The sequence below is a fragment of the Sapajus apella genome, unplaced genomic scaffold (assembly GCF_009761245.1).
Source record: "Sapajus apella isolate SASKATOON/1434 unplaced genomic scaffold, GSC_monkey_1.0 scaffold33, whole genome shotgun sequence".
Classification (NCBI taxonomy): Eukaryota; Metazoa; Chordata; class Mammalia; order Primates; family Cebidae; genus Sapajus; species Sapajus apella.
The window spans coordinates 11,457,862-11,471,072 of NW_022436973.1; the positions used below are offsets into that span (position 1 = coordinate 11,457,862).

Here is a 13,211-nt window from a genome sequence, read left to right on the forward strand (position 1 = left end):
GGTGGGTGACGCACGGGATCCCCCTGCCTGGGCCCCCAAAGTGCTTGGATTAGAGGGGGGGGCCCCCACACCAGCCGAAAAACCCCCCTCTAAAAAAAAAAAAAAAAAAAAAAAAAAAAGAACACACACAAATGGCAAACAGGTATGTAAAAAAAAAAAAAAGCTCAATATCACTAATCATCAGAGGAATGCAAATTAAAAATCACAATGACATATCCTTTCATTCCAGTTAGAATGAATACTCTAAAAAATATTTAAAATTTCTCTGCATCTATGAGGATGCAGAGAAAGGGGAACCCTTACATACTGTTGTAGTAAAGTAAATTAGTACAGCTATTATGGAAAACAGCATAGAGGATCCTTAAAATATTAGAAATACAATTACTCTATGATCCAGCAATCCCACTACTGGGTATATATCCAAAGTGAAGGAAATCAGTACATAAAAGAGATATCTATCAGCACTCCCATATTTATTACAGCACTATTCACAATAGCCAAGATACAAAATCAACTGAAGTGTCCATCGACAAATGAACAGATAAAATGTGGCATATATGTACAATTGAATACTATTTTTTTTTTTAGACGGAGTTTTGCTCTTATTGCCCAGGCAGGACTGCAATGGCCCAATCTCAGCTCACTGCAACCTCTGCCTCCCAGGTTCTAGCAATTCTCCTGCTTCAGCCTCCTGACTAGCTGGGATTATAGGTGCCCATCATCACGCCCAGCTAATTTTTTGTATTTTTAGGAGAGACAGAGTTTCACTATGTTGGCCAGGCTGGTCCCAAACTCCTGACCTCAGGCTATCTACCCACCTCAGTCTCCTAAAGTCCTGGGGTTACAGACATGAGCCACGGCTTCCAGCCTACAATGGAATACTATTTTAGTCATAAAAAAGAATGAAATTCTGTCATTCATGGCAACATGGAGGAACCTGAAGGACATTATGTTAAGTGAAATAAGTCAGGCATAGAAAGATAAAGACTGGCCGGGCATGGTGGCTTACGCCTGTAATCTCAGCACTTTGGGAGATCAAGGTGAGCAGATCACGAAGTCAGGAGTTCAAGACCAGCCTGGCCAATATGATGAAACTTTGTCTCTAAAAAGTACAAAAATTAGCCGGACGTGGTGGCACATGACAGTAGTCCAGCTACTAAGGAGGCTGAGGCAGGAGAATCACTTGAAACCAGGAGGAAGAGGTTGCAGTGAGCCAGGATCGTACCACGGCACTCTAGCCTGGGTGACAGAGTGAGACTCCATCTCCCAAAAAAAAAAAAAAAAAAAGATAAATATCACATGTACTTACTCCTATGTAGAAGCTAAAAAGTTTATTTCACAGAAGTAGAGAGTAGAATAGTGGCTACTAGAGGCAGAAAAGGGTAGGGAGGAAGGAAAGGTAGCCAAAGGTTAGTTAACAAATACAAGAAATATAGCTAGATAGGAGGATTAAGTTCTAGTGTTTTATAGCACTATAAGACAGCTATAATTAATAACAATTTATAGTATATTTTCAAATACCTAAAAAAGTGAATTCTGAATGTTCCCAGGGCAAAGAGATGATAAGTGTTTTTGAGGTGATGGATATACTAATTACCCTGATTTGATCACTTCACATTGTATACATGTATCAAAATAGCACACTGTACCACATAAATATGTAAAATTGTTAACATGACAGTTAAAAATAATAAAGCAGGCCAAGCGCTGTGGTACATACCTGTAATCCCAGCATTTTGGGAGGCCAAGGCAGGTGGATTGCTTTAGCCCAGGAGTTCAAGACCAACCTGGGCAACATGGCAAGACCCTGACTCTACAAAAAAATACAAAATTTCGTTGAGGTAGTGCATGCCTGTGGTCCAGCTACTCAGGAAGCTGACACAGGAAGACTGCTTGAGCCCAGGAAGTGGAGGCTGCCGTGAGTCAAGATCATGCCACTGCACTACAGGCTGGGCAACAGAGCAAGACTGTCTCAAGAAAATAAAATAAAATAATAATAAAAGCAAAAAAATTAAGTGTATTTCTGTATACCAACAACTCAATGAGAAATTGAAATTAAAATAGACGCATGATAGGTGCTTTGAGAACAGAGATAAGGGGAATCAGTTACAGAAAAAAAGACATTTGAGCTGGACTTTGAACAATGAGTAGGCGAGTAGGTACTTCTCAGTTAAGGATATGCAAGGCAGCGGGAATACCATTAATGAAGAGGTGAGAATGTATAATAAGAATACAAAGGCCAGGCGCAATGACTGACACCTGTAATCCCAGCACTTTGGGAGGCCAAGGCAGGTAGATCACTTGCGACCAGGAGTTCAAGACCAGCCCGGGCAACATGGCAAGACCCTGTCTCTACTAAAAATATAAAAATTAGCTAGGCATGGTGGTGCACACCTGTAATCCCCTCTACTTGGGAGGCTGAGACAGGAGAATCACTTGAACCTGGAAGGTGGAGATGGCAGTGAGCTGAGATCATGCCACTGCACTCCATCTTGGGAAACAGAGTGAGGCTGTCTCAAAAAAAAAAAAAAAAAGAGGCCAAGCGCGGTGGCTCATGCCTGTACTCCCAGCACTTTGGGAGGCTGGGGCGGGTAGATCACCTGAGGTCGGAAGTTCAAGACCAGCCTGACCAACATGGAGAAACTCCATCTCTACTAAAAATACAAAATTAGCCGGGTGTGGTGGTACATGCCTGTAATCCCAACTACTCGGGAGGCTGAGACAGGAGAATCACTCTAACCAGGGAGGCAGAAGTTGGTGGTGAGCCGAGCTTGTGCCACTGCACTCCAGCCTGGGCAACAAAACTCCATCACACCGAGAAAAAAAAAAAAAGACTTTGAGGGGTCTAAGTGGCATGCATATAAGTAGTATATACAGTCTCTGCCACATCATGGTCCCAGGAAACATCTCTTACTTTGGTGCTTGCTGCTCTATTTGATGATAGAAACCACTGGATACAAACAGTCTTAAACTGAATATAGTCCAGACAAACTAGGTAACATTGCATTCTCCTTCAATTCAAGAAGAGCACAAACACCATCACAGCAACAGAAAATTCCCCACACAGAATGAACTAATAAAATGTGCCTGAAGATATAGCACTCCAGGCCCCCAGCATTCCAAGTATGTCACGTGAATCGTGCCACATAGTTCTAACCCATTGTGCAAGAAAGATAGATGCCAAAGTTCAGGGTCCTTGTCCGGATCCCAAATTTAATAGATGGCACCTATACTCATGAATTAATTATTTGAAACTCAGCCTAATAGCTCAGACTCTGCAAACTAAATTAAGCTGAAAATACATCTACTTCTCTGACAAGGCCCTTCCAGTTAATGGTGTGATGGTGACCAGTTTCAGATTCACCCACAGAATATTTTTCAAATGTTCTAAACTGATAGGATGGTTGTACAACTCTGTGAATATACTTAAAAACACTGAAATGTTTATCTTAAGTGAATCATATGATGTGTGAATTAGATCTAAATAGAGCTGTTTTTTTTTTTCAAAAGAATCATTTTCAAGAGGGATTTTATGACCGCTTAAAGAATGCTTCTTATGTTCTGACCAAACAGATAATATTCTGCAGATTTAGTACCCATCAGTTTAAATGCCAATCATCTTTTAAAATCAGATACATAATTCAAAGAATTCTTGTAAAATGACAAGCAGTACACTCTTCTTTCTTGCTGTTTTATTTCCCAGCCAGACCCAGGTTAGGTTACATTAAATCTTGTCATAAAAGAAAACAGTTATGTATCTGGCAATAAAATTCTATGTTAGCCTCTGGGCACAGTAGCTCACACCTATAATTCCAGCACTTTGGGAAGCTGGGGTGGGAAGATCACTTGAAGCCAGGAGGTCAAGACCAGCTTGGCCAGCAAATATTGCATCTCTACTAAAATTTTTAAAAACTCAGCCAGGCATGATGGTGAGTACCTATAATTCCAGCTACTAAGGAGTCTGAGGCAGGAGAATCTCTTGAGCTCAGGAGTTTGAGGCTGCAGTGAGCTATGACCGTGCCACTGCAGCCTGAGTGACAGAACCAGACCCCATCTTAAAAAAAAAAATTCTATGTTAGTTTTAGTTCCAAGAGTTTAAGTGTAGCACATCATTAGTTTTACACTCATCATTAAATGAATTAGCCCATTTCACCAATAATAAACAAAGTGACAGAGCATTTAGGTAATTTTCCCAAATCCTCAGGCTTCTAAAACACTGTCCCACCATTCTGCCAAGGAGCTTTTTTCTGAGATGTTTTCTTACCTGGCTTCAAAGGTGTGACAATAGCTTGCTGAAGATTAGCCTTTCTCAAAGGAGTTTTGCCCTGAAAAAGCCCTCCAGTTCCATTCTTCCCCAGTAACTTATTCTCCAAATTGGCCTTCTCCTCTGTGAAAAGGGAAGATCATCATTGTCCAAACAACAAGCAAGGAAGCAAAACAAATCACTATCATGCACTTAAAATGCAAGCTAAAGCTCTCTACCAGTACACTTCCAACTCATTTGGCAAGTACAAGCAAAGTTCTAGCAATCAAAAGAAAAAGTACGCATTACACATCAGAGATAGACTATAAAAACAATCACTAAAAAACTGCAACATTGAACAATGTATTATAAAAAGGAAAAGTACAAATTCTGCACTGTGAATAACTCCTTATCTTTGTTTGGTACACACTGAGGGTCATACAAGCATTAAATGGCTTTATCTACCCCCTAAACACATCATGTTCCTCTTGAAGAAAACTGTAACCATCAGGAACTGTAGGGCTTACAAGAGATATCTGTATAGTCTTACAGAGTTTCCTGCTCGCTGGGGTGGTGGGAGGAATAAGGGGTGGGTGAGGGTAGAGCAGAGCTAGGTTCTTTCAAGAAATTTTATCGCAGATTCTACTGTGCCCAGAAGTCAGTACAAAGAGGGGAAGGGTCTGTTCCACCAACAGCCTACTGATAAGAATTTCAGGAATGCAATGAGACACAGCAATAACCACCCTGTGCATATACACTCTGATTGCAACTGTGTAAAAAGATGTGACTATTTGGGAAAAAACTGGGAAGTAATATATTAAAACTGAGGTGGTTTTGTTAGGCAAAAGAATTCTGGCAAAAACAAAAAGAAAAATGAAGAAAAAAATTTTTAAACTAAGGTGGTTTTGGAAAAATAGTGGAGTCATTTTTTTTCTTCCGAATTGTGTTTAATCATATTCTTATGCTAATCTTTTCTTTTCTTTTTTATTTTAAAGAAAAGCTTAGGAAAAGAAATCTTCAGACGGCCCAGCCATTTCCTTAGGGTTCCAGTGAAGCAAGGGCATGGGGAAGATCCCTGAAGGACAACTGGCCCTTGTATTTACCCTTCCTCCTACACCACCTCCAATGGACTCTTCCTCTCAGGATCCCCAATGGATGCCAATAAAGTCCTTTTCCAAAAGAGCGGTACCTGCCATTCTTTGGCAGGTGTCATTTGGACAATGCATTATACGGATAAGTGCATACATTTGGACAAAGCATTATATGGGTAAGTACAGCTGCAATGGACTCACTTCTGTTCCCCATCAAATATTGATAGTGATTTCTCTTGATAAGGAGGATGGAGAAATGAGAAAGAATCAAAGGGGCCTCATCAGATAATATTTCAAAGTAACGTAAAAATATAACCACATTCTTTTTTTTTTTTTTTTTTTTTTTTGAGACGGAGTTTCGCTCTTGTTACCCAGGCTGGAGTGCAATGGCGCGATCTCGGCTCACCGCAAGCTCCGTCTCCTGAATATAACCACATTCTTATGTATTGTTGGCCAAGCAATACTATCTCTTTCTGGGATTGAATTCTTAATAGCATAATCCTTCCATTTAAAAATGAATTGAGAGCCGGGCGAAATGGCTCACAGCTATAATCCCAGCACTTTGGGAGGCTGCGGCGGGTGGATCTCCTGAGGTTGGGAGTTTGAGACCAGCCTGACCAACATGGAGAAAACCCTTCTCTACTAAAAATACAAAATTAGCCAGGTGTGGTAGCACATGCCTGTAATCCCAGCTACTCAGGAGGCTGAGGCAGGAGAATCACTTGAACTGGGAGGCGGAGGTTGCAGTGAGCCAAGATCACACAATTGCACTCCAGCCTGGGCAACAAGAGTAAAACTATGTCTCAAAAAAAAAAAAAGAAAAAAAAAAGAAAGAAAGAAAAATGAATTGAGGGCTGATTACAATGAGTCACTAATACAAATCACTATGTGTTTTGCTCACGCCTGTAATCCCAGCACTTTGGGAGGCTGAAGCGGGCAGATCACCTGAGGTCAGGAGTTGGAGACCAGCCTGGCCAATATAGTGAAACACCGTCTCTACTAAAAATACAAAAATTACCCAGACATGCTAGTGCCTGTAATCCCAGCTATTTGGGAGGCTGAGTCAGGAGAATTGCTTGAACCCAAGAGGCGAAGGTTGCAGTGAGTCGAGACTGCACCACTGCATGTCAGCCTAGACAACAGATCGAGACTCCATCTCACAAAAAAAAAAATGAATTGAGGGAGGGGTGGCAGGAGGGAAGTGAGAGTAGTTATAAAAGGGCAATACAAGAGATCCTCGTAATACCAGAGCTGTTCAGTATCTTGACTGTGGTGGTAGATACATAAACCAATACAGGTGATAAAACTGCAGAGAACTTAATACACATACATTTTTAAAAAGTGAATACAGGTAAAACTGGAGAAATCTGAGTAAAACTGGTGGACTGTATGAAGGTCAATATCCTAGCTGTGATATAATCTATGCCCAATGATAATAGAGAGTTTTTATGTGGCTGCCATCACTACAGACATATTTGAGCCTGGAGTTTTGCTGAACACTGGTTCATCTGAATTTTCCCATATGTCCCTAAAGCTTAAATCTGCCATTCTGAACTACAAAACATTAATTTGTACTGATGGTTCCATTCCCCAAATACTGGGCATTTCAATTATTCTCATAATATCATGGATGACAAAATGTCTTGGTATAGAAAGGAGCTGATATTTTAGTTATTTTCTTACAACCCCTTCTATTTTTGAAAGGTCCTCAGCAAGACACTAATCCTTAAAATTGCCAGAGAAAGCAGGCACTTACCAAACCAAGAATCTACATTTTGAGTATCTCCATCATCCAAAGATGAAAAATTGATGAAGTCCGAGGGGGCATCATAGGAATAAGAGCGTCTAACTTGTGACATTGTCTCCCACTTAGTGCAGAAGAGCAGGTTTTTACCAGTATTCGTAGCACTTTTCTCAACAGGTCACCTTCTGAAGAAAGAAATGGTTGCACATAAATCTAAGTAAATTCCCCAGTAATTACTTTGGTTTTACCATCACATTTGTAATTTTGCAAACCACCTAGAATTTGCTGAGAATAGTCTTACTTTGGGCTAGGCACAGTGGCTCACGCCTATAATCCCAGCACTTTGGGAGGCCAAGGAGGATGGATCACCTGAGGTTGGGAGTTCAAGACCAAACTGACCAACATAGAGAAACCCTGTCTCTTAAAAAAAAAAAATAGCCTTACTTTGTCCAATCAGACTAAAAATTAGTTTTTCGGGTAACTTAAAGACGCTCCTTGAGGTAAATATGTTTGGAATTAGAAAGAGGTGGGCCAGACACAGTGGCTCAGGTCTGTAAACCCAGCACTTTGGGAGGTGGGAGGACCACATGAGTCCAGGAGTCCAAGTCTAGCCTGAAAAACATACAGAGACCCTGTCCCTAAAGAAATAAAAATTATCTTTAATAGTTGACCCTGTCTCTAAAAGAATAAAAATCATCTGTAATTAGTTGACTCGGTCTCTAAAAAAAATAAAAATTAGCTGGGTGCAGTGGCTCATGCCTGTAATCCAGCACTTTGGGAGGCCAAGGCGAGCAGATCAAGAGGTCAGGAGTTGAGACCAGCCTGCCCAATATGGTGAAACCCTGTCTCTACTAAAAATCCAAAAATTAGCCAGGCACAGTGGCATATGCCTGTAGTCCCAGATACTCGGGAGGCTGAGGCAAAAGAATCACTTAAAACTGGGAGGCGGACATTGCAGGGAGCCAAGATCGCGCCACTACACTCCAACTTGGGGGACAGGGCAAGCCTCAAATAATAATAATAAAATAAAAAATAAAAATTAGCTGTAAGTAATCAGCAAATATAAAGAAAAATCAAAAAGAAAAAATTAAAAATAGCCAGGCGCAGCGGCTCATGCCTGTAATTCCAGCACTTTGTGAGGCCGAGGCGGGTGGATCATCACGAGGTCAAGAGACCAAGACCATCCTGGCCAACATGGTGAAACCCCATCTCTACTCAAAGTACACAAATTAGCCGGGCATGGTGGCAGGTGCCTATAGTCCCAGCTACTCAGGAGGCTGAGGCAGGAGAATCACTTGAACCTGGCAGGTGAAGGTTGCCATGAGCCAAGACCGGGCCACTGCACTCCAGCCTGGTGAGAGAGTGAGACTCTGTCTCAAAAAAAAAAAAAAAAAAAAAATACTGCTAAAACATCATCTTTGTAGCTAAATTTCTGTACACATCCATAATTCTTCCCTTAAGATAAATCCTAAGAGGTGGAATTGCTGGGTCAAAAGCTCTTGACACACACCGTGAAAATACCCCTCAGAAAAAAAACACCCATTTACATTACCAGGAGTGTGCCAGTTCCCCAAACCCTCCCCAACTGTGGGTACTGTGGTGCTCATTTTCTCCAAACTATAACACATAAGCTATCTACCGAGATAAATCATGAGATTAGTTAGCCCCAACCTGCATTTCCACTCAGTGGTTTACCCAGCATTTCATAGCTTCTCTCTGTGGACTAGGGTAATTCAGAATGTACTTCTGGGGGCCGGGCACGGTAGCTCACGCCTGTAATCCCAGCACTTTGGGAGCATGCAGCAGGGCAGGCATATCACTTGAGGTCAGGAATTTGAGACCAGCCTGGCCAAGATGGTGAAACTCCATCTCTACTAAAAATACAAAAATTAGCCTGGCATCAAGGCATGCACAGCTACATGGTAAGAATCGCTTCAACCCTGGAGGTTGCAGTGAGCCAAGATCGTGCCACTGCACTATAGCCTGGGAGACAAAGTGAGACTCTGTCTCAAAAAAAAAAAAAAAAAAAAAAGCACTTCTGGTCCTTATAGTGTCTCAGAAACATTTGGGTTTTTTTCTTTGTTTGTTTGTTTTAGAGATGGGGTCTCGCTATATTGCCAGGCTGGAGTGCAGTGGCTATTCACAGGCTCGATCCCACTACTGATCAGCATGGGAGTTTTGAGCTGCTCCGTTTCTGACCTGGGCTAGTTCACCCCTCCTTAGGCAACCTGGTGGTCTCCTGCTCCCGGGAGGTCTCCATATTGATGCCGGACACCCGATCGGCACAGTACACTACAGCCCAGAGCTCCTGGGCTCAAGCAATCCTCCCACCTCAGCCTCCTGAGTAGCTGGGACTACAGGCACGCACCACCGCGCCCGGTTGTTTGTTTTTTTGAGGCCAAGTCTCACTCTGTCGCCCAGGCTGAAGTGCAGGGTTTACCATGTTGGCCAGGCTGATCTTGAACTCCTGACATCAAGTGATCCACCTGCCTCGGCCTCCCGAAGTGCTGGGATTACAGGTAAGAGCCACTGCACCCGGCCAGAAACGTTTGTTATAACAAATAGTTGGTTTATACAGTGACATCAATCTAGACACCAGAGAATGTCATCTTCCCATGGTCTCTCCTATGCTCACTGCAGCCAGAATTCCACAAGTAACTTTATAACAATGCCCTAATTGAAGTACTTAGTGTAGAAACACGACATTTTAGAAATTGAGAGGAAACTGAATAACACCTAACCTTTGCAGTCCATAGATACTAATTTAAAGTAAAAGGGATTCTCCAAGCTCACACAACAAATATCTTAAGGATCATAGTAAATAAAAACAGTTAACAGAGGTGTTCATTACATGCCAGGTGCCATGATATACTAAATATATACTCTTTCTGATACTCAAAACAATCCTGTAAAGCAGTAATTATTCCCATCCTAGAAGCTGAAGTCAGTAAGATTAATGACTTGCCCAGTATCACACAGTTATGTGAAAACAGAGCCAGATCTAGACCTGAGGCTCCTGACTTCAGCACAGTGTTCTTTCCACACGCTTCTACCCTCTTACCATGTGAATTTAAAAAGTGTGTGAGTGAAGTTAAGCTCTGTATTTGCATGGAAAATAACACTATACTTATTTCCAGGTAAATCCATTCTCCATAATCTTCTGTCTGGAATAGGGGTTCTTTAGTATTCCCATTCTAAATTTTCCTCTGTCTTCTGATTCTACTTTCATTATTCCGCTTAGCTCAATAAGCTTTTTGTTAGTGGTTCACAATAGTGTGTATTTGCAAGGGACCATAAGCTGTGGACTTAAAGATTACCTGGGTTCGTTTCTCTGTAACAAGGATGACACTCTATATCCTCACACAAAAAGTAGATCTAGTCCTGGACACAAAGGAACTTAATATTTACATAGATGCTAAAGTCCTATCATACACAATAAATAAGATAGTTTGTTTAAATTATACAGTATGAACTCTAAGAGAATTAGAAATTAACATGGCTGAGGTCAAGGTATGATTAAATATTTTTCATTAACCATGACCAAAACAGTAGCGAGTACACTAAAATGGAAGTTACCTCCTTGATAGCCACTTTCCAAGCTTGGGGTAGCCAAGGGAAAGTTTTGGCCAATGAAAACTAAGTAAGAATCTGCTGAGGGATTTCTAGAAAAATGATTTCTTTCCAGATAACTGCTATTGCCCTTATTCCTGCCCTTTCCCTTTATCCTTCTTCTTGCCTTGAAGGTAGATAGAGCTATGGCAGCCATCTTGTATATATGAGTAGCTGGCCAAGAGAATAACAAACACAGGCCTTAACATCAATGAGCTAATGACTGTTAAAGATCAAATATCAGCTACTATCTACCTCCAGACTTCTGGTGTTTTTTTCAATTTTCCATGACCTGCTAAACAGACTCCTTATGTTAAAAAAAAAAAAAAAAAAAAAAAAAAAAAAAAAAAGGCCGGGCACAGTGACTTCTGTCTGTAATCTCAGCACTTTGGGAGGCTAAGGCAGGCAGATTGCCTGAGGTCAGGAGTTCGAGACCAGCCTGACCAACATGGTGAAACCTGGTCTCTACTAAAAATACAAAATTTAGGCTGGGGGCAGTGGCTCATGCCTGTAATCCCAGCACTTTGGGAGGCCAAAGTGGGTGGATCACGAGGTAAGGAGTTCAAGACCAGCCTGGCCCACATGGTGAAACCCCAACTCTACTAAAAATACAAAAATTAGCCGAGTGTGGTGGTGGGCACCTGTCATCTCAGCTACTCAGGAGGCTGAGGCAGGAGAATCGCTTGAACCCAGGAGGCGGAGGTTGCAGTGAGCCAGGATTACACGATTGCACTCCAGCCTAGATGACAAGAGCAAGACTTCATCTCAAAAATAATAATAGTAAGCCGGGCGCGGTGGCTCAAGCCTGTAATCCCAGCACTTTGGGAGGCCGAGGCGGGTGGATCACAAGGTCAAGAGATCGAGACCATCCTGGTCAACAAGGTGAAACCCCGTCTCTACTAAAAATACAAAACATTAGCTGGGCATGGTGGCGCGTGCCTGTAATCCCAGCTACTCAGGAGGTTGAGGCAGGAGAATTGCCTGAACTCAGGAGGCGGAGGTTGCAGTGAGCCGAGATCGCGCCATTGCACTCCAGCCTGGGTAACAAGAGTGAAACTCTGTCTCAAAAAAAATAAAAATAAAAAATAATAATAATAATAGTAATAACAAAAAAAAGAAATAGCCAAAACATAATAATAATAATAGTAATAATAATACTTTTTATATAAGCCATTATAGCCACATTTTCTGCCACTTGTAGTCAAAAGCAATCCCAACTAACAAAAGTCCAGAATGCCCGCTCTGGCATTTACCACATGTATATGACAATAGGCAAGTCACTAAACTCTCTGCCTACCTTCTTACCATGAACAAATAAGAAGATACTTCAAGTGCTATGAAATACACTATTGTAAGGTATTATCACTGCTGATACCTTTCCTCTCCTTGACCACATTTCTATTCAAAGGATTCTTAGTGAAAGATTCCTCAGTGACTGACAGTGGTTGAAAACCCCTTGCTGCAAGGAGGAAGTTTTCCTTTTCTTGTGAACAAATATACTAGAAGACATGGGAAAATCTTGGATTCCCATGATCTTAATGCCTAACTCAGGTCACTGGGAACACTTCCCAGGCATGAATGTAATGAAGACAATTAAAGCTGGGGGAAGGAAGAGGCAGGAATGTAATATGTGGCAACCCCACTTAGCCTCAAAACCATGATTTCACCAAAGCATGATGCTGAAAACTAACTACCTGGATAGTATTCCAATTTAACCCTTCACATACATCCTTTTTTTTCCTTCTTTTTCATCTCTGTTTTATAAAGACATAGGGTCTTGCTATGTTGTTCAGGCTAGACTCGAACTCCTGGACCCAAAGGATACTCCCTCCTCAGCGTCCTAAGTATCTGAGCATGGTGTGTGCCTGCAGTCCCAGCTAGTCAGGAGGCTGAAGTGGGAAGATCATTTGAACCCAGGGGTTCGAAGCTGCAGTGACCCACAATTACGCCACTACACTCCGGCCTAGGCAACAGAGTTCTCTTAAAAGAGAACAAAAACAACAAAAACAAGTTAAGCAGTATTTATTTCCCTAGATCTATGTTTGCAGCCCAAAAGAAACTGAGCTTTCTGGAATTTTTATTAAATATTCTTGACGCCGGACGCGGTGGCTCACGCCTGTAATCCCAGCACTTTGGGAGGCCGAGGCGGGTGGATCACGAGGTCAAGAGATCGAGACCATCCTGATCAACATGGTGAAACCCCGTCTCTACTAAAAATACAAAAAATCAGCTGGGCATGGTGGCGCGTGCCTGTAATCCCAGCTACTCAGGAGGCTGAGGCAGGAGAATTGCCTGAACCCGGGAGGCGGAGGTTGCGGTGAGCTGAGATCGCGCCATTGCACTCCAGCCTGGGTAACAAAAGCAAAACTCCGTCTAAAAAAAAAAAAAAAAAAAAATTCTTGACAAGCAATGATTGTCTAATCTGCTGATTTGCGGAAATAATGCTTCCCATCACATGGCCTATAAACTGGCTATTAACTTACCCAAATGGGCCGGGTGCAATGGCTCATGCCTGTAATCCCAG

The 13,211-nt window shown here is 41.9% G+C and overlaps 1 protein-coding gene across 4 annotated transcripts in view; it reads right to left on the reverse strand.

Annotated features, from left to right (window-relative positions):
• TPX2 (TPX2 microtubule nucleation factor) overlaps nt 1-13,211 on the reverse strand; it is a 68,955-nt gene that overhangs the window by 46,713 nt on the left and 9,031 nt on the right. For 3 of the 4 annotated variants that reach the window (XM_032295313.1, XM_032295309.1, XM_032295311.1), the window contains 2 exons: nt 7,091-7,263; nt 4,265-4,387 (listed from right to left, as the gene is read on the reverse strand). In XM_032295313.1, the coding sequence (XP_032151204.1) occupies nt 4,265-4,387; nt 7,091-7,193 (226 nt within the window). In that variant the 5' untranslated portion in view covers nt 7,194-7,263. Of the gene's footprint in view, nt 1-4,264; nt 4,388-7,090; nt 7,265-13,211 lie in introns of all 4 variants that reach the window. The other variant, XM_032295312.1, reaches the window with a different exon arrangement.